Here is a 24174-nt window from a genome sequence, read left to right as displayed (position 1 = left end):
GCTCTAGACTCACACACAGACACCCAGCAAGCCTGGTGCCAGTGAGATATTTTATGTGCCACTGTAGAGCGCTGTCCTGAAGGGTAGGTCAGAAGTTAAGAAATGAGGCCACAAAGTGTGAAGCGACCGTTCAAACACCAAAGGTGTTTTCCAGAAGAGGCATGAGATCGACATCTATCAGCTCCAGACACTCCGTATGCTACCACTTTCTGATTGTACGAATATGAAGAGAAACTCACCGTGGGATAGTCGTACCAGTGGGCTTTGGGGAAATATGCAGTGACATCTCTGGCATTCTGAAATGAAATGCAAAGGAAGTGTGAGCAAAGACTCTACCATCTAGGACACAGTGACCAGTATAAACTGGTGAGGAGTTAAAATAATAATAAGCTAACAGAATTGACAAAATTACTTCTTCTGTCCTATGTTATCAATGATGAAGATCCTCCTTTTCCAGCCACAGAAATGAGCCTACTAAAGCTAAGTGCTTTCACAAAGCCCCTCAGGTTACTAGACTCTGGAGAAAACCAGACAACATTCTCTTATAGATGTGTTCATTCCCTACCTAAAGAAATGAACAGGCAGTGGTGACTATAGAGCAGAAGACAATAGTGCAGCCTGAAAAATATGCGGAGTGTTAATCTCTTGTGTTCGTTTTATCAAAAGAAATATTATACACCAAGTAAATTAATTGTCTTTTTTTCTAGCATCAAGACTGTTTAGTGATAAGGGGAAAACCAGCTTGTTTCAAAAGGTAACACGAATGAAGCCAGGGCATTGCCAAATTACATGATAGCCTCAAAGATAAAAGGAATAATTAAAGGGTAAAAGAGATCAAAAAAGGATGACATAGATTGCTACAAACAGTTCTCCAGGCTGTAGCTAAGAATCAGGAATATAAAATCTTTACTCTTTACAAAGGTAGAATAGGAAATGATGTCTCACAATCCCTTCACACCAGACTCTGCATGATCCCAGGCACCCAGCCCTATATGGAATCCTTACTCCCTCTTGTCTCCATACTCACAGCCTCCAGCACAGGGCTGACCAGGAAGGCTGGACCCAGCAGGAACTGTCTGTCTATATTCCACGTCTCCCGGTCTGACAGAAACCTGGAAAAGGAAATGAAGGTGCCAACCTGACCCCAACGGGGCCTCGGACAAGGCCTCAAGGAAGTCCTCAAGTTCGGTTCCATGTCAGAAATCCAGCTATACCCCATACCTTCCTTATATTTCCCTAGATGATAAGGATCACATAGACCCCATTTTCTACATGCTGCATTCTTAAAACTTGAGAAATCTATTATCTGACACAAAGCATCTTCCAATTCTTCACCGTGTCCACTGTACTGAAATAATAAGCAAGTCCTTGCTATCATTCCCTGAATTGTCCTCTAAAGTTACATGAAGTTGTGGTAGTCAGATTCCAGATAACAAATTCCCACACCGATTAGCGAAGTCTTTGGAGGAAAAATTAGGAAGAAATTGTGGTATGAAAGGAGCTTTCAATTCGTAAGTTCAGTAGATACCTTATGCACAACGTAAGTATTGTATACGACACTACACAAAAGGAGGGATAAAGATACTCTCTCTGGAGAGCTCATGCAAACGGGACCTGTCACTTCAATGTGCAAAAGTTGCTTGGAAGCATTTTCACCCTACATGATGAGTAACTTGTTCATTATTCAACAGGATTCCACCTCAACACTCACTCGTGGAGAAGAGGCCGTACAACTGTGCTGCCCTCCGTGTGGGCCTTGTACATCAAGGTGTAGAAATACGGCAACAGGGTGTATCTGGTCTCTAGCACACTTCTGGAAATGTCCTCGAAGGTTGAATTCCAGGCAACAGGGTCTTGTCTCTAAAGCAGCAGAAGAAAGGTGTTCGAAGTTCACCAGAGACAATAAGAAACAGAAGACAGTCATTAAGCCCTATTTGAACTGCATATACATATCGAATATGCCATAAACACTAGAAAATGAACAGCAAGACAAGGACTCCTATAATATTCTTAACTGGCTGGCACATATCAACAAAATTCTACCAGAAAAAGAATCATAAGGCATTCCTCATCAGATATAATGAAAAATATTCTCTAAGGAAAAGTCTTGAAAAGAATATTAAAACTATGGTATGGGAAGAGAACTGATGGATTTGCAGCTTTCTCTGGGGAAACACAGGCAGTAGGATTGCTCTCAAGAGCCGAGGGAGCCCTTCCAGTGACATAATAGAGTGAGGAAGCTGACGCCCCACCTTGGTCCCAATGGTGTTGTGGTTCCTGGAGAAGGGGTAAAAGGCACCCAGCTGCATCCAGCGAACGCACATCTCATACTCAGCATCTTGAAAGAACCCACAGATGTCTGCTCCGGTCTGAAACAACAAGAAGCAAGGTGAGTTCTTGGTGCTTTCTGGGGGATGCTGCCACCTTTCTAGGGAGGAGGAGCATGCAAGAGCACTTACATAGGAGATGCCAAAGAGACTGAACTCCATCATGCCTGCAAGGAGAGATGCAGCAGGGTCAGGACAGGCATCATTCTCTGCCTCCTCCTCCCCCTACACCAAGGATCCTACTCACTCCCCAGCCCACCCACAGCCAGCAGAGGGCCCTGGGCACAACCCACACACCAATGATGGATTTCTTCAGCTGGTCCCAGGCAGCTGTGTTGTCTCCCAGCCAGTGTCCTGCCCATCGTCCAGAAGTGGGGAATGTGGAACGGGTGATGACGATCCCTCTCTCTCCTGTCACCTCCTGCACAGCTCTGGATGGGGAAACAAGAAGGAAAATTAAAGGCAGGACAGGGAAAGGAAGGCAACGAAGCTTCTCCTCCACACCCTTTTGTGGTGGCAAATGTGGGCTGCATCATTGGAGAGAATCTGGAAGTCTGATTGTTAGAATTCTGCTGGGTGACATCAGCAGGGTGACAGGGGACATCATTTTCATGCCGTCTCATCATTTAAAAATTCATCACTTGATGAACCTACGGGTTGTCACCAAAAGGGAACCTGCAAGAAATGTTCTTAGTTGTTTACCCAATACTTTGTTTTCTGTATTAGAGAAGGAAAAATAGAAATTCCTTTCTAAAGTTTCTCAGAAGATAGTTACTATTATACAGTGGGCACAGGACATGGTGTTATTCAATGCAAGAAACAAACAACAATAGAATGCAGACATCTAATTGATTATTTAATTCTTGAAATAACGGAGGGAAGTTTCAGTCCTCCTCTTCCTGTTTGTCTCTTCTCACTATGGCTCTAGCTTCATTGTGCAATGACCTGTTCTCCCCAGATGAGTGGGCCTCACCAGCGCTGTTTCCCACTGATGTGAAGGTACCTTGTTTAGATCTTGCTTCCATACAATTCATATAATGACACATGCTCATAGAGTGTTTGCTTAATAAATACAAATCTCTACAAAGCTATAGTTAAATTACTTTTCAGCCCTTAGTATGGACAGTGGAAGATAAACCATCACTGACTGTCCCTACGGTGCCATCAGCTGGAGAAAGCAGGGGATCACTCACTCGTAGGTGGGTCTGGTCTGGGACCACCCGTACAGGTTGTGCACATCATAGTGCCGCACCCGGGAGCCATCTGGAAGGATCTGCTCGCTCTCCATGCACAGGGTCTTGCTGCTCAGGCCCCTGTCCCTGGCTTCCAAATCTGAGGAAATAATGAAACATCAATGAAGATCAGCCTTGACTCTTAATTATTGACTTCTCTTTAGAAGATACTAAGACTAAGGACCTCTACCTGGATTCCATTCCCTTTCCCTTCAGCATTTAAGAACAAGAGACTCTCTCAGTAGTAACATGCTGAAGGCATTTTCGGTATCAAATTTACTAGAGAAAATGAAGGTGGGGGAAAATATAGGTTGTCAAGGGATCACTATGGGGCACGTTCTAGTACAAACTTTACTTTTATTTATCTCTCTCTCTCTCTCTCTCTCTGTGTGTGTGTGTGTGTGTGTGCGTGTGTGTGTGTGTGTGTGTGTGTAAGAAAGAAGGGATGTCTGCAGCAGCCACAATAAGAGAAGGAGGTATCCAATACTCTCGAGTTGGAGTTACCAGTGATTTTGAGTCTCCTGCCATGAGTGCTCTGTTAGGATAGTAATCACTCTTAACTGCCGATCCACCCTTCCAGTCCCATAAGCTTTGAATGCAGAAGTAATTTCATATCCTTCTTATCATATTTCTGTGAATGGATAGTGTTGTATGCCTGTTATACTTTAGGACACACACATTTTGTACTATCTCTGGAAGGTCACACAACTCAGAAAGGGCATAGTACATGGAATTAAGGTATAAACGTGCATGACTCTAAAGTCCACCAGTTCCATGAAAAGGGGAATCCACTTCACTGTACATGTTGGTGGAAAAAGAAATTCTATAAGTTATCACACCACAGAAATATTATCACGGTTGAGTGATTTCTGGACAAATTCAAGAAATGTTCTAACAGCCCCAGTTGGAAATATGATGTGCTTTTGATTTAGACCCTATTTAACCACAATAATTGTGAGGCTGTGTCTTTGATGGTCAGGGAAACCCCAGGATGCTAAGCTCATTTTTCTTCCAGCCACTGCACATCAAGTGTAGAGATCCTGTGGTCCTTACGTGGCATGTAGGGAGGATGGTTCAGAGTATCACCAGCATCGCTGCAACCAGAAACTGCCCCATTCACAAAGTTGGAAGGTTCATTCATATCCTACAAATAGCGAGAATATGGATTGTTTTTAAAGACACTTAAGTTCCATCTATTAGGAACAAAGAAGTGGTCGACATTCAATATCTAGCATCCCTATAGATGCTGCACAGAGGGGAATCAAAAAACACTTAGAAAGCACAGGCTAGAAATAACAAATGACTTAAACATAACTGGCTATATTATTTCATTTTTTCCATTAGGACAAACAATGCTTTAAGGAACTCCCACTAATTGTGGTAGAGGCTTAACAGCAGGAATTTCAGACAGGTTCCCATGCACTATGCTGAGGACAATTCTAAGTTTGATTTGATGATCGGCACTTTGCTAGGTCTGAAATCTTTTACTGGAAATTATTATCACCTTGCCCAATGATTTGGCTCCACATGCTAAAAACAGCACATATACACACAAACACACCCATACTCATGCGTGCATAGACAGATCCATCCACACTTACAATCCACAGGCCATCAAACTTCAAGCTCTTCTCCGGATTATCTGTGTTTGTATGGAGTTCTTGAATCTCTTTCTTCCACCACTCGGCAGTTGAATTACGGAAAAAGTCTGGGAAGGCCACATAAGCTCGGTATTCCTGTCAAATTAAAATATAATCAATTTACTGTAAATGAATATGTCATACAGGAAGGAGGCATGTACCTAAAACTGAATGAATTCTTACATCTCCACAGTTGTGGAGTGATTGTCTGAATAGAACCTATGTAGTAAAACATACCTGACTTTGTAGAAAAAGATCTAAGAGGAAAGATCAAAAAACATAAATAATATACCTTCCCAGAATTTTGGAAAACAGCTGCATTGTATGGAATGGACTGCTCAGGCGGATCCTGGGCTTTGTATGGTGAAAACCTAAATTGAAAACTGTGCTTGTGTCCAGAATGATGCCTTAGCTGATACATTCTTGAATCTAACAGGGTTTTTAGATACCAGCTGTACCTTGCGAACCATATGTAGGTCAGCCTCATCATCAGTTCACCCATGACACATCTCTGGTACACTAGAACTGACTTACACTTCCCTACAGCACAAACCAGTACAATTCTAGTCCCTCAATTATGACCATTGTTAAAAAAGAGTTAAAGGTCCAGCAAACACTGAAGACCAAGGGCAGCCACCTCCCAACAGTGTACACACTGCTCACAGGTGAATCAGAAAACTCATAGAGAAATCAACAGGCTGACTCAGGGCTTTGGATAAACGTCTTAGAAAGAGGAGGGTCTGATGCTTCTTCTGCAAATTGTGTCAGTAAAGTTATTCATCCAAGTAACAAATGCAAATGAAGATGAGAAGAAAACATGGCAGTAGCCTAGGCTATGTGGTCCCATTAAGTGGAAAAGCCTGTTCACAGAAGAAAGCAAATTAATAATACAAGGCTACAACTGAAAGGAAAAAGAAATCGAGAGGCCCAGTGCAGGATGGAAGGGTGGTGCTGGAGTAAGGTGTGGACATGGAGCAGCCTGTGTGTGAACATAAACATACATGGAGAAAAGGATCCCATAACTGAGGACAAAGGCTGGGAGCTGTCAGGGCTAGCATCCAGTTCTGAGTTCATAGCCCTTAGGAACTGACAGCTTTGCATTTGAAATTGTCATTGTGAAATAGGAAACTATGGGCAGGAAACCTGAGCACATTGTATCTTCAACCCTATGGTCAACAATGCCAACATCACAACTTGAAGTAAAACATAGCTAACCATAAAATAATGGATCTCAGACTGAAAGGAGGAGCATTGCTGCTAAGTGACTTTTTCTCTCATGTGTCTGCCCTAAGTGTAGACACATCTAGTATCCTAGACATGCCTGCCTCTTCCTGGAAACCCTGACCACATCCAGCACCCACAAAGTTCCTGTTACCTGCAGTTGAATGTCCCAGTCTAGAGAGGAGTCCACTTCAACATCAGGGTAATCAGGCCAGACCTATGGAGAGAAAAGATTTACCAGACATGTCCTCAACAAATGTCTATACAAGTAAGTTCTTAGGAAACTATAAGCCAAGGATCTAGGGCTAATAGTTGCTACAGTAATTTCCTAAAGAAAAATAGATTCAGTAAAACACTTAAGCAGATCAGCAGATATTAACTGAAAACAAAAAAGTAAAAATTAAAAAAGAAAGAAAGAAAACCATCACTTTAGAAACCACACATAACAGGCCCCCAAATCAACATTTCCAAAGACTGCTAACAGTGGCTGTGGCCCAGTGTGAGTCTGGATCAACACGGAGCTCATACCTTTCCCCAGACAATGTCTCCATTATCGGGATATCTGATGAAGACATCATTCTTCAGACCCCGTTCGAAGGCAGGATAGGGCTGTGTCTCATTGCCAGAAATGGCTGGGTCCTGAAATCAGAGCACAAGGCAGGTGGAAAATTAAGACAGAAGATGACCGAATAAAATGAAGGGTAGACAAAGGGAAGTCTCCAGCTGGAATTTCACTGTAGAGTTTCTTTGACTGCCATGAAATACACTTGTAGAAACTGACTTCTATTTCTCTCCAAGAACTGGAAAGAACAGACATTCTAAGCAATCCCCACACAGTCCCATCTATTGTCCCAAGCACAGCATACACATTCACAATGAACTAACCAGAATGAGGATGACCCGCATCCCATCAGCCTTCATGCGATCGATCAGGTCTGGAAACCTAGAGAACTTGGGGCTGAGGGTGAAGTCCAGCTGCCTCTCCATGTAGTTGATGTCTGAGTACTGCACGTCCTGGGAGGACACAGGAAAGAGTGACTGCTGGCTGGAGAGTTCAGGCTCCAGCAGTTACTGCAGCTTGTGCCCAGCTATTCCACCCCTATGTATGCTACATTAAAGCTTTGGACTTGGGGATATTCACTGATGTTTTTTATTTTCTTCAGAAACAGACAAAAATTTCATTTCAACATCAACAAATGGTGTAAGATGAGCACCGATGCCTGTGTGTAAAGGCTGTTGGAAAAACAAGTAAAAACACTATTGGAAAAATGCTTTGACTTCTCTATGAATATGTACTGAAATCAGTGATGTTTGTTCATAGAACACAACACCAAATATTCAGTCCTGATAGATACAGATCGTAGGTCTACTATAAAAAATTCCAAAAAAAAAAAAAAATCCTCAGTGTATAGGACCCAGCGTTGGGGATGATCAAAAACAGTGCTCTCATTGAGACCCTCCATCACACCTGTGTTTCTCAACCGTCCTAATGTCGTCCTTTAATTTAGTTCCTCCTGATGTGCAAGCCACAATCATAAAATTATTTTTATTGCTACTTCTTAACCATACTTTTGCTACTCTCATGGATTATATGTAAATATCTGTGTTTTTCAATGGACTAACAAGACTCCTTTGAAAGGGTCCTTTGATTCCAACCAAAATTCTGAACCCACAAGTTGGGTACCTCTGTGGTTGCTTTGCACTAAGGCGACACAGAATAATACATACAAGAAAAACACAAATGATTTCTGGTTATTGGACCTCTGGTTTTGAGGTTAATATGGCTGGTTCTGAATGTGGTTCTACTACAAACTCAATACAGGATACCAGCATGGAGCCAGCGAGAGTTTGGAGCTCAGAGAATTGTGCTATGCCAGGCCCAAGAAAGCAAACCTCATATGTGGTTACTTCACTGAGTTTGGGTGAAATTTCCTTAATCGAGAGAAAAACTAGTATTGGAATGGTGAATTATTATCATGTCAGTAAGGGCAGTATAGTTAAATATCTTTAAGTCAGTCAAGAAGCACAGGAGAGCCTGGCACAGGAGACAGCACCCATGAACCAGTCTTAGCTGCTCTCTGTTAGTCTAAGTCACCACTGTGATGAGGGCAGTGGTCTCCCCTGAATCACTGTGGATGGTATAAATGCAGTATGGACATGAAATGAAATAAGCACTATGTTATTTTGAAACCACACTTAAATCTGACAAACAAATCCTCAGCAGATGTACATACATAGGGGATCCGCTTAGCCACCATGGCATCGTACAAGTTGGCGATCTCAGTATCATTCTCATATCCATAGCGACACAGCTGGAATCCCAGGGACCAATAGGGTACCATCACAGGCCGACCAATCAACTAGAAAACAGACAGAAAGTATTGGAATGTTAGAGGAGATTCCATCTGGATGGAAGCTGGATATGATGTCAGAATATTTAAATCAAATTAGACACCAAATTTAAATACAGAGAGTAACTGTGAGGGTGTGTGGAACTCCAGAGACACTCTACAGAAAGCCTATAGCTTCCCAGAGCACACTTTTCAGGAATTCTGGCAACTTGCTTTCATTCAGATTTCCAGATATATAATTTAAAATCTAAACACACAGAATGAAGAGGGAAATAGCTAATGTAGAATACAGTCTCTAGCTCTTGTTGACGGTGAACTTGGGCAAATATGTGACATTTTTGTGCTGATTTTTTGACTTGTGAATCAGAGCTAATGTTGAGAGCTTTTTCATGTGGATTTGACTGAGTAACTTCATCTGTGTGACACCCTCTCACATGTATTAAGTAATAGATGCAATAGATATTTCATACATTTGTTGATATTGTCACCAACAATGTTATCACTCCCTGTTACCATGATTCCCACCACAGGAGCAGATATTGTCTCTATCACCACACTGTAACCACTGTGTCAATGTCATGATGTAATATCTGTCATCATGATGACCCCCACTGCTATCATAATCATAGGCACCATTATCAATAGTACGACTACCAAAACATCATCATATCAGCCATCACCCACACTGTCATGAACCCCACTCATTCAACTCCACTACAATCACTTTTGTGATCACCTCATGTCCTATCCTCCTCTCTAACATTAGCATCACAATGGTCACCATATGACAATCAGTTTTACCAATATTGCTACCACTACATTCGATACCACCATCCCTCACCACACCATCAAGACCAGCATAGCTCCCCATCACAATAGCCACATGATTAGACACTGAACACTATGCTATATTGCCACAAGTGGAGAAAACATAATTCTAATAGTTATAGAAATATATCCATTCTCCAATATTTTATATTATAACTTTTCCTTAAAGAGACCAAATTCAGCAACCAAATGACAGTTACATTACATGACAATCCTATATTGCAGGGTTGAAATATATTGTGAGTGTATGTACACACATATACACACACACACACACACACACACACACAAACAAACACATATATTTCATAAATGCATTCTTTCCTACCTCTGTGTACTGCTGAGTGACAAGCTCTGGAGTTGGGCCCAAGAACACAAAGAAGTCCAGAATGCCCCCTGTGGTTCTGTATGTTAGGGCAGGCAGGGGCTGGAATGTCACATCTGAAAACACAAGAAAATGTTGTCATGCTGAAATCCTTCATGTTGAGAATATTAACCCTGGAATCCTGACCTTCTCTCTCTTCAACTGAAGCACACTGAAGTAGATATTCTGGAGTATGTGCATATAGAATTGAAGACGTTAAATAAAAGCTCTCACTGGCTGTATTATAAATAAATTTGGGAAAATTATATATAATTTTTATAATCTATATATTATATATACAAAAGGTCAATGAAAGGGAAAATCAATCCACAAAGATTATACTTTTTCACTAAGTACATTCTAAAACAATGGAAGAATAGTTGACATACAATAAGGGAAAAATGTTCGTCCTACCCATGGCATTGCTATTCAGCAGGAGAACTCCATAGGCATTGCCTTCTTCCTCTAGCCCCATGTAGTAAGGGTGGACACCATAGGAATTCATCTTGTACTGAGGGACACAGGAAAAAAGAGGTTAGAGGACTGTGTCCTTGGGAAAGAAACTCAACAGAAACGTGATTGCTATGTTGTGTCAAGCTTTCTCTGTTAAAAACTGGAGCAGTAGAAGGTAGTAATCACATGGAGCCTTCAAAAAACAAATACTTGACACATAGGGTAAAAGGAAAGGACAGAACCCAGACCCAAACTCCTTGTCCTTACCCCTGGGGGCTGATCCCTGGAAAACATGCCCCACGTGTGCCAGTTCAAGTCTATCTTGAAAGTTGGGTGCTCAGTTTCCCCAAAGCCATAGATGTACGTGGAGGGCAGGCGGGTGGAGATGCGGATGAACAGGTCATTGAAGGTGAAGCCAAGCAACCCAGAGTCCCAGCTACAGAAGGAGAAGAGACATTTGCAACAGAAAATTAGCTTCTAGTGGTTTACAACAGCTGCCTTTGTGAGGACAACAGAGCCCTCCGTTGCACAAACCATCCCTACTGGAGTCTCAAACAAAACAAGTAAATCTAGTGGCTAAATAAACAGTCACCATGGCTAAGGCCCAAGTCACCATCAATTCTCCTGCTCTCTGCCTTTGCTTCCCTTTACTGCTGTCCACAGTCACAGATCCAGAGATTTTTTTCACCTCACCCCTTCAAATTCACTGTGCCTTCAGCTCCTGACCCCTGATGCCCACTTCCTCCATGTATCCAGGGCTGTGATATGAGCACCTCACACCAGCTCACACCCCTGCCCACATGCACACTCATCTGTCCTGAAACAATCTGAGGACCCTGAAGGTTTCTTCCTGTTCTAAATCCCATCTCCCATGCCTGCCTTGTCTGCACATTTATCCTAGCCTTTACCTGAGGGGAATCTCTATTGCAACTGATGAATTCCCTCCAGCTCATGACTTAATTCGTTCTATCACAGATGTTCCATTTCCCAGAACTCTATGTGGTACTTCTCCTAATCTAGATTTCATTTCAAACATCACCTCTTCCTCAGAGACACAAACTCAGATTATAGTATCTATGCCAACAGACAATCTGATTTCCCTGAGTTTTCCAGCATACCAATTGTCACTATATCAAATTTCTCTACATAGTATAATTTAACTTTTTTAATGGAAGAAATAGCACATCTGTCTATGACCACAGCACCATGTGGGAAGCTAATTCAAAGAAGGAATTAAGTAAGTACTTGCTCAATAATTCCTATGAACCTGCCACTGCCTTTGTAGCACTTTCAGAGTATTAAATATTTCCTCTGTGGACAGAAAGTACTTCCTCATGTGGTGGTTAGAGGAGCTATCCCTCATAGTCACAGGTATTTCAGTACTTGGTCCTCACTTGGGCACTATTTGGGGACTATTGGGAGCTGTGGCTTTGATACAGGAAGTATGTCACTGGGGACAGGCTATGGAGTTCACAAGCTCACACAATTCCTAGTTTTCTTTCTGTTTTCTGTTTGCAGTTCAACATGTGATCTTTCACCTGTTCTTGCTGCCCTGCCTGCTGCCTGCTGCTTGCATCCACTTTACCATCATGGACTTGAACTCTCTGATGCCATAAACTTAAACAAACTTTTCAATAAGTTGTCTTGGCAATGTCTTTTTATCACAGATATATTAGGTAACAACTACATCATGGATGTGAACGTGGGTAGGTTGATACTTTGAGCCAGGATGTCTTCAAGAACAATGGGATTGGTGAGCAATGTTTTGGAAAGCAAGAACCCTGAGTCAGACCAGGACCCACTCACATTACAGTGCCTGTACTCTTCCTGCGAATTTCAATCCCAAATGGGTTCTCCTTGATGGAAACATTATAGAGACGGCCTTCATCGGTGCTTTCTGGAAGAGCAGGGATGTTCAGAGGCACTGGGACTTCATACCGTTTGTTGTTGGGATCAAAGATCTAGGCCAGAGGAAACCATTTTATGAAAAGACAAACTTGTGGCATTTACATCATGATTCTTTCCTAGCATACTGACAGTGATCATAATTAACAGCATTGCACAATTAACAATATACTTGAAGTATTAACAATACAATTCAAAATAACTCATGAAGATTTTTAATTTCCACCTCACAAAATATGAGAGGCTTGAAACTTTAGCTGAATTGATGAATCCATCATAGGTAAATATGTCAAAACATTAATAGTGTAAATATTCAGTTAGCAGTCATTTCAAAAGAACACTGTAGCCAAGAATTGTCCTCTAGTTATAAATGTGTCAGCATACTTTTAGCATGATTCACAGAGCCTAGAGCCTATTTGTTTGGGCTCCTTTTACCTCTCAAGACAGGACTTAACCAATACAGCAGAGAACAAGGTTCTATTAAACAGTGTAATCTGGGACATATCCCAGTATTATAGGCTGTAGAACTTTCGTTCATCCATTTCTGAAAATGGTATGGTATTTATAAACATGTGGCATATTATTTTGTGTGTGGATTTATGAGTGCAGGGAGATATAAGACTCGGAAATAGGAAAAAAATTAGTTATCCTGATTAAAAGCATCCCTACTGGAAATGAAATAAAGCCAAGTAAATAAGATTCACAGTGTAGCTGATACAACAGTAAAGAGTAGGGCCAGGAAGTGAGAAATCCAAAGTTAAGGTCTGGAAAGCTCAGGAATTCATGGGAACTAGGAAAAAAGAACTCAGCACTCCTGGGGGATGCGAGCTAACATGCAATCTGCGGAAGGCTTTGCTATTACAGCGAAGGAACAGCGAGATGGTTTCATAGAAGTAATATAGGCTGAATCTTAAAAGTTAAGCAGCAAAAAACTCAGCACAAACTGAGAGCAAGTGATTCTGGTAAGGAAACAACACAGACGAAGACCCGGAGTGTAAAGTGGCCCAGAAATATGTGTATGGGGGAGAGAACCACCACACAGCTTCATGGTTAGTGAGTGTGAGCAGAGGCTGCACACCTGACCAACTCCACTTTGGTGCGGACACAGAAAACATCACAGCAGAAGCTGGAGAACTCAAGTCCAGACTGAGCTCAGACTCTAAGAGTGGTCTAGGCGAAGCCAGTCTGCCCTGATCGCTGCCTTGTGTTCTTCCAGCAGCATGGAGCGCTCACTGGAGACAGCCTCTCTGTGGGATCCCAATACCACCATGGTGGAGGACAAACCCTTGTTTCAGGGCAGCTCCCAGTTTAATCAGGAAACAACAGAGGATAGCTAGCTCACCCCAGTCCCTTTGCTTAAATAAACCATGGAAGGAAAATAAATCACTTTTATTTTTTTAATTATATTCCTACTCGTCTATTGTCAATCACAAATCTATTATCACTACCATCCATACACACACATGAAACCTAGGGAAACAATGGTCATTCCTCAGGCATCTCCTTGTAGCTGATATGAATGACCAGGAAGGTCTCAAGGTCTCAAAAACATCTGCTATTCCCAGCCCCCTTTATTATCCCTGGAGCAAAGTCATCCACAGCTGCCCAACCCTCCTAGTAGCCTCCTCTGATCCCTCTCCATATTTTCTTCTCCAAAACATTCTTTTAGAAATGTTGATTCTCTTGAATTCGAAATTAGAGGTTTTGCTACTCTACAAGTCATTCCATTGTTCTCTTCAGGACAATGTTGTTCTAGAGTATTTTACTAAAAAAATAAAACTTGTTTTTGGAATGCTGTACCCCACGATGACAAAGGGCGATGGACCTGGAAAGGCCCTGCCCACACCTGACTGCACACACTGCACTTACCTTAAACTGCAGCATGTCATTCTTGTGGTAGATCACTTGTAGTTTTAGTGAATTCACAGGTGTAGAGGGGAAGGCGTTGCTAAATGGAGAAGCCTTCAGGGAGATGTCGGCTGTGGCCTCATTTGAGCCAGACTTAATATTGCTGACTGAGTACAGCTCATTGACAAAGTAGCAATAAGGGACTCCAGAAGAGCTGGATTCCTGGAAAGAAAGTCAATATCCTACATCAGCAGGGATATGGAGTTACCAAATAGATGAGATAAGTCAATTTATACGGAGGAAGTCATCACTTCATTCACTCATAACAATTAAATTAAGCATGACTCTAAATTTCTCAAGTACAAACAACACAGTAAACACCCCCCTCTTACCTTCTTCCTTCCTTAATCTAAATCAGCCTCATCTAGAGCCTTTTTTTAAATCATAGATTTTTAATAAATATGGGTATACTGGTCTGGGATAAAGACACTGTAGGTTGCATTTCAAGAGTTTCCCGTTTCCACGAACGTCCTCAGCACACTCACCTCCCAGATGCAGCCACGGGCAATGCAGTTGACCTCAGAGGCACCCTGTTCATCTGGATAGCAGTCTATCTTCTCCTGGTCCTCTATGAAGTCCCACTCCACGGTATATTCTTCTCCCAGCACGAGACGGATATCTGTGATGGTGGCGACCTGAAGGAAAGCAAATTCCTCCTCAGGACAAAGGTCTTTCAGACTTGAACCTTTTTATGTTAATCAAGTATAAATGTCATTCTTAGTCTAGCCGTATGCTCTGCTTTTAACAATTTAAATCACACATTACAGTTTTCAATTATATAACTGTATGTATGGAGTAAGAGATTGTGGCCAAAAATAATACCAGTATTCTATCAAAAACTTACTTATTACATCGTAGAAAGAGAAAGACCAAGAAATACCTATGATCACGATCACACTTTTTCCATCCCTTCCCTGAACCATTCGACCCCTGTTCATCTTGTCAGAAAGTGTGAAAATGTGTGTGTGTGTGTGTGTGTGTGTGTGTGTATCGCTATCTAAACTTTGATTTACAACCCCCAGTGTCATCATATCCCGAGACTAGAAACCCACATTTGAAGCTACAAATACTGCTTTTGCTTTCAACTGCTGCGTTCCATTCTAATTTTTCCTGTTCTTTTATTGGAAGTTTCTTACTCAGCACCTGCACGGCTAATGCATCCACGTATCTGGAGCATCTGTCACTTTCTAGATGTCACCGTCCTTTCCTCAGTGTCCTTCCAGTGGACACTGCCCTGGCTTTCCTGTCCCTCCAATCCCCACCCTCCGCTACAGACTCCAAAAAGGCCTGGATTCAAGGATCATTGTCAGGACCTTAGAGAACTGAATAATACTTCCTTAATTGGGTGCCAGAGACCTCTCAAATATGACAAGTTTCTCTGACCCAAAACTGCTTCTTAATGTGAATGAGACCTTAGTCAGGCATGGAGTTAAGGACTGATGACGTAAGATGCCTGAACCATTTGACCTGTCAAGAATAGTTTAACTTGGAAAGAATCACCAAGACAAATGTTCTCTAGAAAAACAAGGCTCTTTCTGAACGCACTACCAGCTGTCTTATTAATATGAAATGTGATCTTCCTTTTTGATATTTCAGGTTCAACTATCAGATTCTTCTAATTATTATCTGAAATTTTAATGACTGTATCATATTCATAGCCAGGAAAGAAAATTTGTGTTCATTACGGGCCTAGGTTTCTTTCTTGCTAGAAGGGCCTGTCCCATCAGCTTTATCTCTGACTTCCTCTGTTTACAAGTTTCTTTTTCTTGCTTATTTTGTTTCCCTTTTTTTATCTCTTCTAGAATTAGGACATTGTGATTAATCCAAGCAGGCACTTCTACTCGTTAGACATGAGAGATCTCAGCTCTAATGAAGTTCAACCTCTTAATCAAGTTCAGCAAGGTCTCAACTTTGAACATCTAATTACATAAAAAAACAAAACAAAATTCCAATCTGTTTGCCATCTCAGACTTCTTGTCAAATAAATCTGATGAATTCAGGCTTATTTCATGTGCTGGTGTGTTTTGTCTGAACGTATATCTGCCATTTTGTGTGTGTGGCCAGAGAGGTCAGAAGTAGCATTGGTTCTGCTCATATTGCAGTTACAGATGTTTGTGAGCCAACATGTGTGTGTTAAGATTCAAACCTGGGACCTCTGGAAGAGCAGTCAGTGCTATTCACTGCTGAGCCATCTCTCAATCTCCATGAAACTCTGTCTTTTAAGGTCTTGTTCTAGCCATACCTTCTCCAAAGCTAATCTCAACTACTGCATTAAGCCTTGAGTATCAAATACGACCAATGCAAATATCTTAACAATATGGATTTACACTTCTTAATTCTTTTATTTATTTTTATGTATATGAATTGTATCTCTGACCGCTCTGATTCAAGGAATAAAGAGTTCTTTGGCGATGTGTTAAGTATCTTATTTTCTATCAAGAACAAAGATTATTTTCACGAATGCATCTTCAGCTGTCTTACACTTTGCCCCAGATATAACCAAAGACATAATCCTTTATTTATAACTTCATAATGCATGTCCTTCTGTACAGAGTGTGATGACAAAATATCATCAGTACAGCATTTAATAGAAGTCTCAGTGGACTCGTTTCCCTAATTCAAACAATCCTAAGACTGTGCTGATTGAGCAACTCCGTGAGGCTCCTCAGCCCAAGACCTGAGACCTGACTGGAAAAGGTCTCTCACAGTGTGGAGGAAGAGGAATTGAATACACAGCTTACAGAAAGGCTGGATCTCATCACATCCGCCAGAATCCCTCTTTCTAGTCACCATCTAAGTTAGTTAGCAACACCATCATCTTCATAAACTATTTTCTGCAAATGTATGTTAGGGAACACATACTCTTCTCAACAGAGCTTAACAGTGGAAAGAAATATTAAATATTAGATAAACAAAATCACTTTAAGCATTTTATTCATAAGGTCTCTATCTCTACTTTCACCTTGGAGTACAAGCCATCAACTTTCAGATCCCATGGCTTGGACCTTGTCCCCACATCCAGTTAGAGAAAACCAACCACTGAGAGGGAAGAAATAAGGATGGAAGAGCTGGAGCCATGGGGTCTCAGACTGTCTCCATTTTTACCTTCTTCTTCCATACTCCAGCATCACTGTCAGGCCTCAGATGGCTCTGGTTCTTCAACAACCCATGTAATCTTAGCAAGAAGTGATATCAAAACAGCCAAGGAGGTTTGTGAAAGTCACCCTCACAGGATGAATTCTTACCTTCAGGTCTGAATTGTAAGTGATTTGTGGAGACATTTGACTAAGGACACCATTCTGCTTCACTCTAACATTGTAAATTGCCTCTGTCCCAAAGATTTTAATTTCCTGGAATGCTAAGTTATTGGGGTCCTTGTAGTTTGCACTTGAAATTGCCACATTCAATCGGTTCTGAAACACATCAAGTATAATGATGAACAAATTATAAACACTTGGTTTCCCCAGTCTATCCCCATCCTAGACTACACACTCAACCTTCCCCAAAGTTCTAATATGTGCTAATGGGCATACAAATTTAACTTTATAATGCCAATGGAGAGTGATGAGAAAACAGACTTATTAGAGAATTATCCTTTACAACAATATCTTATTTTCTTTTCCTGTTGATACCTTGATCAATATAGCTGATGCAATTATTATGAATTAAGTCATAAATAGCAGTATATATCATAAATGCTGATACTTAAATAAATACAGTTAGATACACATAATAGAACATATATAGTCATCTTCAGACAAAAGTCACACACAATATTCATAAAATAGGCACTCACTTGTGTGACAGTAAATTCGCTGAAGAGGTACATGTTGTTGGCCACAGTATCTGAAAGAAGAAAGAGATGTCAGCCTGGCCTGTGCACACAGAAGATGAGCTTCACCTCCTCTCCTAAAAACTGACTGCTCTTTCTTCTCATGACTGAAGAACACTGCACTAGACCTGTCAATCACAACTTCTTCAGACACTTTGGCTGCTTCCAGATGCTCACTAGTACAGACAAGGCCACAGTGAATAGGAGAGGCCCAGCATGTCTGTAACACACGGATTCATTTCTTTTGATGGTACACACCCAGGCAGGGGACTTGTGTGCTATATGGTAGCTCTACTTTCAACCAGAAGCAGATGGTTTCTCTGGCAGAATGCTCTAGGATGCCCGGTGATATTGCACTCACAGCTGAATGGCCAGCAGGGGTGAAGGCGCAGAGTCAGACAGGCAGTCCTATCATGGCCACGCCCTCTTGCAGCACTCACCCTTTGACTCCCCATCATCCCAGAACAGCTCTCCTCTTGCTTCTTTGTTTTCATCCAGGGCAATGAGAAGACCAAGAGGGTTCTTCCGGCTGTGGGGAACAAGATTTACACAAGGCACAAATTCTTAATACTCAAAAAATTTGCCAAGCATTTGCATTCATTTTCAATCAGGAAAGGTTACTAGCAGCAGATGTTCTATTCTCCCTTGAATACAAGGGCAAGATTGGCAGGCCTTTCTCTCTCTAGTACCAATATGGGATGAAAATAATCTGAAGCTTAGCAATTAGTATACATGAAAGAGGTAGGAATGTGAGCGATAGAATCAACAGCTACAATAGAGGGGGAGGATTGGGGATGGCTTGGGGGAATGGGAGGGGGAGGGAGGAAGGATGGTTCTGGGAGCAGGGAAGTTTATATCTCAACTAAGAGAGCCATTTTAGGGTTTGCAAGAGACTTGATTCTGGAGGGGTTCCCAGGTCCAAGGAGAGATTCCACAGATTGTACTCTGGGCAGCAGAGGAGTGGGTGCCTGAACTGGCCTTGGCCCATAACCATACTGACAAATATTTTGCAAGTCACCACAGAACCTTCATATGGCGATGAATGGAGATAGAGACAGAGATACGTATTGGAACACTGGACTTAACTCCCTAGGTCCAAATGAGAAGCAGAGGGAGGGAGATCGTGAGCAAGGAAAGCAAAATCAGAGGGGGCCTTCATTCGACGATGGATGGAGATAGAGACGGAGACCCACATTGGAGCACTGGAAGTCAGGACCACGAAGGGTGCGTTCACCCACTGATACAAGGGGACTGATCGAATGAGAGCTCACCAAGGCCAGCTGGACTGGGACTTAATGAGCATTTGATCAAACCAGATTCTCTGAATGTGGCTGACATGGGGGCTGACTGAGCCCCCGAGGTCCAAATGAAGACTGAGAAGCCATTGACAATGGCACTGGGTCTTGTTTCGTCTGCATGGACTGGCTTTTTGGGATCCTGGCCTGTTTGGATGCTCACCTTCCTGGACCCGGAGGGAGGGGGGAGGAACTTGGATTCCCCACAGGACAGGAAACCCTGACTGCTCTTGGGAATGGTGAGGGAGGAGGAGAGGGAGTGGGGGGAGCGGGAGGGTATTGGGAGAGGGGAGGAAGTGGAAAGAGTGTTTTCGGATACTTGAATAAACAAAAAAATAAAATAAAATATAAAAAAATAAATATGGCTGACATCAGAGAAATCAAAATCAAAATAACTTTGAGAGTCTATCTTATATCTGGCAGATTTTTCAAGATCAAAAATACTGATAATAGCTTATGCTGCCAAGGATGCGGGATAAAGAGAACACTCCTCCATTGCTGGTGGGAGTGCAAACTTGTACAGCAACTTTGGAAATCAGTATAATGATTTCTCAGAAAATTGGGAAATAATCTAGCTCAAGACCCAGCAATACCACTTTTGGGTATATACCCAAACAATTTTCAATCATACCACAAGGACCTGTGCTCGACTATGTTCAAAGCAGCATTATCTATAATAGCTACAACTTGGAAACAACCTAGATGCCCCTCAACCAAAGAATGGAATTTTAAAAATGTGGTACATTTACATAATGAAATATTACTCAGAGGTTAAAAAAAATGACATCTTGAAATTTGCAGGCAAATTGATGGATCTAGAAAAAAAACATCCTGAGTGAGGTAACCCAGACCCAGAAAGACATCATAAGACTCATGAGTGGCTTTTATACATAAAGCAAAGAAAAACCAGCCTACAGTCCACAACCCCAGAGAACCTAGACAACAAAGAGGACCCTAAGAGAGACATACCTGGAACATACACAGGAAGGTGAGAAGGACAAGTTCTCCTGAGTAAATTGGGAGTGTAGGGGTCATGGGACAAAGTAAAGGGGAGAGGGGAAGATGGGAGGGGCGCAGAGAAAAGTGTATAGTGCATTAAAAAACCATTTAAAAACTGTGGCTGAAAGTTTCATTTTGAAGGCAGATTAAGAGGGAGAACTCTTCCACAATAGTGCTATGGCTAGGTGTGTAGAGTCCATACCTTGAGAAGTGTCAAGTGCTAGGAAAAACTTTCTGAGAAAACAAAAATATACAGTAGGGTCATATAGAGAATGGTCATTTTCCTTATTTGATGACTTGTCATTTTGTCTTGAGAGAAAAGCATATACGTCACTAGGAATTAGGAAGTGGTAACCATCACTCTGCTGGAAGAGTTGGAGATAATATCTGAGTTTAGCTGGGACCTTTGAGAAAGTAGCTGGAAATGGAGAGTGGATGTAGCTTGGCGATAAAGCGTTTTTCAGATACACATAGTCTTTTGCAAAGGGTAACACACGAGAAGCCTAAATGCAGCAAGACAGGTGACGGCAGGAGAACAAGAATAGCAACCTTTGGCCAGGGCAGGCCTGAGTGCTGAAGGCGCCCCAGCAAAACCGCTGCTCAAGGCGATGGTAAGCCAGGCTACTGTTCCTAAACATGGAGTCAAGATTTCCAGAAGGGCAGCAATAGGTCAGCACGCTCATTTTAGGGAGGTAAGGCGTGGCCAAAACAGAGTGATAGCGAGCAAATAGAGGAGAAAACAAGAGTCTTTGTATTTCCCTTTAAAAATGTCAGTAATTTGAAATTTTCAGATAATAGATGGATTGCAATGGAAAACACAGCTTTATAGAACTCTAAGAACTCCTAGCATATTAAAATCTAATAATCTGTTACTTTCAGAGACACGTGACAGAAACATGCAGCTCTTCAGTGAGTGCACATGGAGTCTACAATTGGAGTCAATGACATGCAAAGAAAAATCTGAGACATTGGTGGGTGGCTAAGTGTGTGTGTGTGTGTGTGTGTGTGTGTGTGTGTGTGTGTAATTTAAAACAATTTTAAAGTTTAAATATACTTGGATCATATCCTTCTCTTCTCTCAAGTCCTTCCAGATCCCCCACCACCACCCACTCAACTTTAAATTCTATCTCAAAAACAAACACCCAATACAACTATAAAAAATCTCCCCAAATCAAAAAATAAATATTAATAAAGCCACTACCACCACTCCCCAAAGAAGAAACACGAAACCACAACCAAATAAAAGCGCGTGCACACACACTCACACAAAAAGCCTGGAGTTCATTATAGTTGGCATGAGACCTGTCCTGCTGTCCTGCAGTGGTTGATATACTAGTACCACTCCACTGAAATAAATTGATTTTCCCTCTCCCAGCAGGTGTATGTGACAGTTTAGTTGCTAACCTTTACCTAGCAGCTGGGTTTTCCTTACTCACAAAAAGGAAACAGCTCTGTGGGAGGGATGAAAACGAGGGTGAAGGCAGTAAGAGGTGAAGATTACAATGAGAATTCGTGAGTCAAGAGCAGAGAGCCACTGATAGACACACAGGTCAAAGCAGGGAGGGAACCATGTGACCAGGCTTGCCCAGCATAGTCGTCCCCAGAGGTAAGGCTTTCAGTGAGAAAGCTGAGCATGCACTGGGAAACCAGCAAAGCTGAGCATTCCAGCCGTCAGTGTGTCCTGACACGTTCAGAGAGTTGGGGAGGGAATAGATGAAAATCTCTCAGAACAATCAGGGTGCAGCTCTAGGTCATAAACTTCTAGAGGAAAGGTCAAGTGAAGCTCAAGGGGACAGACCCCTCTCCGGCACCTTTCCCACCCACAGTCTGGTCAACAGACCACCCCAGGAATGCTCCCCTTTGTCAGCCATGCACCCGCTTAAAGACATCCCCTGCTCTACCTGGCTGTTGTGGTTGTGCTTGGCTGTTGTGTGGGGAAGATGTAGCCTCCTCGAAGGTGAAGTCCAATTTTATCTCCAGGAAGTTCCATCTCAACGCTTTGCTTTCTCCATGCCAGTTGAGCCCCCTGAGGCAGGGAGATAAATCACACACATTGGCCTCATACTATGTGGACTTCCAGGGCCCACATCATGCTGAGTTCTCCACAGGGCTACCACTTTTCCATCTAGCAGAACTACTCTCTACCCAGACAATCCAACCGAAGAAGTGCAGACTGTAGGTCAGCTCAGTGTGTGTAAAGCAGTTTTGCCATGCCGAGCCTGTCTGATGGACATTTTGTGAGCTGACACTTCTGAGCTGGTCTTCTGATTTTTGGCTGAGTTCAAATCACCCATGAGGCTCCCTAATGCTTGCTCCTGAGAAGCCCTTTGAGCCTTTCCCTTATTGCTGAACAAAGTGCATGTGTGTTACGTTCCAAGCTTGCTCTACCCAGCCTGTACTGTGAAATTATAGAAAACACTACAGAGACACTCTTCTGTGCAGGAATGGGAGTTCTCCGCTCCGGAGGGGCCACCCCTCTACGCAGCTGCACCTGTAGTTGTGAGTTGAAGAAAACTTCCAGCTACTTACGGTCTCATAGTCATACCAGACGGCGTCGGGTACATAGGCTTTCACTTTTACTGCACCCTAAAATTAAATTTAAAAAATATTATTCTCACGACTCAGCCTCTGATGACATGAAATAGATGTCTTAGCATAGGGGACTTCCCAGCTGTGTTCAGAGAAGGTAGGTGTAGTCTCGTTTTCTGTGTTGTCGAACTATGCCTTTCTCCTAGGACAGATAGAAAAGCTATAGCCTGGCAATCTGGGGCTGGAGGATGACAAATATCAGGGATTATAATTAGAAATAATAAAAGGGATGATGAAATATACTGGGGGGGACAATTCCAGCTTTCTGTGAATTATCTCACTGAGTTATCTCTGTAGCTCATATGTTAGATGCTGTATGATTCCTACTTCTGAAGTTGGGAAGCCTATGCAATAACTCTCCTGGATCAGCCTTCTCACCAAGCCAGCAAAAATCATCAACCCTGATCACTTTGGCTTTAGAGAGAGTGCTGGCTGATCTCTGTGGCATCCTGGTTCCAGATCTCAGAGCAATAATAGTCGGTCATAATGACCTGATGAGCTCATTCCCAAATCTAAGGGACCAGTTTGTGTTTTTACACTGGTCTATAAAAAGTGGCCTCTAAAGAAGAAAACATTAATCAGATATGCTACTACAAAATGCCTTTGGATACCCTTTTCTATTGGTCCAACCACAGATTTTTGCAATAGAGGGGAGAGAAGATTTGGGGAGGAATGAGCGGGAGCAGAAGCAGAGGCTGCCTGCCTGCCTCTGTGAGAACACTTGCCTCATCCAGAACAGGAGTGATGAGGAGCCCTGGTCCCCACAGAAATTGCTGGTGTATGTCCCAAGTATTGCTGTCCTCATAGAACCTAGAGAGCAAAGAGATAGGTCAGAGAGAAGTAGACCGGTGCTCCTGAAATCTCTCCCAAGTCTAACCAAAGCATTTAGGCCATCCGGAAAACACCCAGTCACGGTGGGATACCTACTCTACCCCGCCTCCTCCCATCTTGTGTAGATCTGTGTCCCCACCCCATGTAGCTTCCTGTTCTTTCCCCAGGTGACAGAGAAGTTTCTATTTCGGTATCTATGCTAGGCTGACTTTACTGTTGTCTGCTGTATCTCCCTTTGGAAGATAAATAAAATAACCGACAAATTTTATGACTTTAGCTTATTGTCAAGGAAGATCTGGGGCTGGTCCTAGTGGCACAATGCCGGCAAGCTCAGATATGTGGATATCAGAAAAAAATCGTCGCTTCAAGTCCTGCCTGAGCTCCAGGGAAAGTTCCAGG

The 24174-nt window shown here is 42.3% G+C and overlaps 1 protein-coding gene across 12 annotated transcripts in view; it reads right to left on the bottom strand.

Annotated features, from left to right (window-relative positions):
* The window catches only part of Mgam (maltase-glucoamylase), a 161078-nt gene that overhangs the window by 85155 nt on the left and 51749 nt on the right, over positions 1-24174 (bottom strand). For 9 of the 12 annotated variants that reach the window (XM_087901700.1, XM_087901707.1, XM_087901696.1 and 6 more), the window contains 25 exons: positions 23670-23754; positions 22885-22941; positions 22257-22381; positions 18502-18590; positions 18026-18075; positions 17475-17642; positions 14715-14864; positions 14191-14391; positions 12223-12377; positions 10684-10852; positions 10378-10474; positions 9928-10040; positions 8655-8780; positions 7306-7434; positions 6949-7059; positions 6575-6637; positions 5161-5295; positions 4613-4703; positions 3521-3659; positions 2625-2758; positions 2460-2494; positions 2253-2369; positions 1712-1860; positions 1028-1112; positions 240-296 (listed from right to left, as the gene is read on the bottom strand). In XM_087901700.1, the coding sequence (XP_087757826.1) occupies positions 240-296; positions 1028-1112; positions 1712-1860; positions 2253-2369; positions 2460-2494; positions 2625-2758; positions 3521-3659; positions 4613-4703; positions 5161-5295; positions 6575-6637; positions 6949-7059; positions 7306-7434; positions 8655-8780; positions 9928-10040; positions 10378-10474; positions 10684-10852; positions 12223-12377; positions 14191-14391; positions 14715-14864; positions 17475-17642; positions 18026-18075; positions 18502-18590; positions 22257-22381; positions 22885-22941; positions 23670-23754 (2830 nt within the window). The remainder of the gene's footprint in view (positions 1-239; positions 297-1027; positions 1113-1711; positions 1861-2252; positions 2370-2459; positions 2495-2624; positions 2759-3520; positions 3660-4612; positions 4704-5160; positions 5296-6574; positions 6638-6948; positions 7060-7305; positions 7435-8654; positions 8781-9927; positions 10041-10377; positions 10475-10683; positions 10853-12222; positions 12378-14190; positions 14392-14714; positions 14865-17474; positions 17643-18025; positions 18076-18501; positions 18591-22256; positions 22382-22884; positions 22942-23669; positions 23755-24174) is intronic. The other 3 variants (XM_087901706.1, XM_087901704.1, XM_087901705.1) reach the window with 3 other exon arrangements.

This window comes from Myodes glareolus, chromosome 25 (genome assembly GCF_982192425.1).
Source record: "Myodes glareolus chromosome 25, mMyoGla1.1, whole genome shotgun sequence".
Taxonomy (NCBI): domain Eukaryota; kingdom Metazoa; phylum Chordata; class Mammalia; order Rodentia; family Cricetidae; genus Myodes; species Myodes glareolus.
Note: the sequence above shows the minus strand (reverse complement) of the source record. Positions and strands in the feature narration are given on the sequence as shown.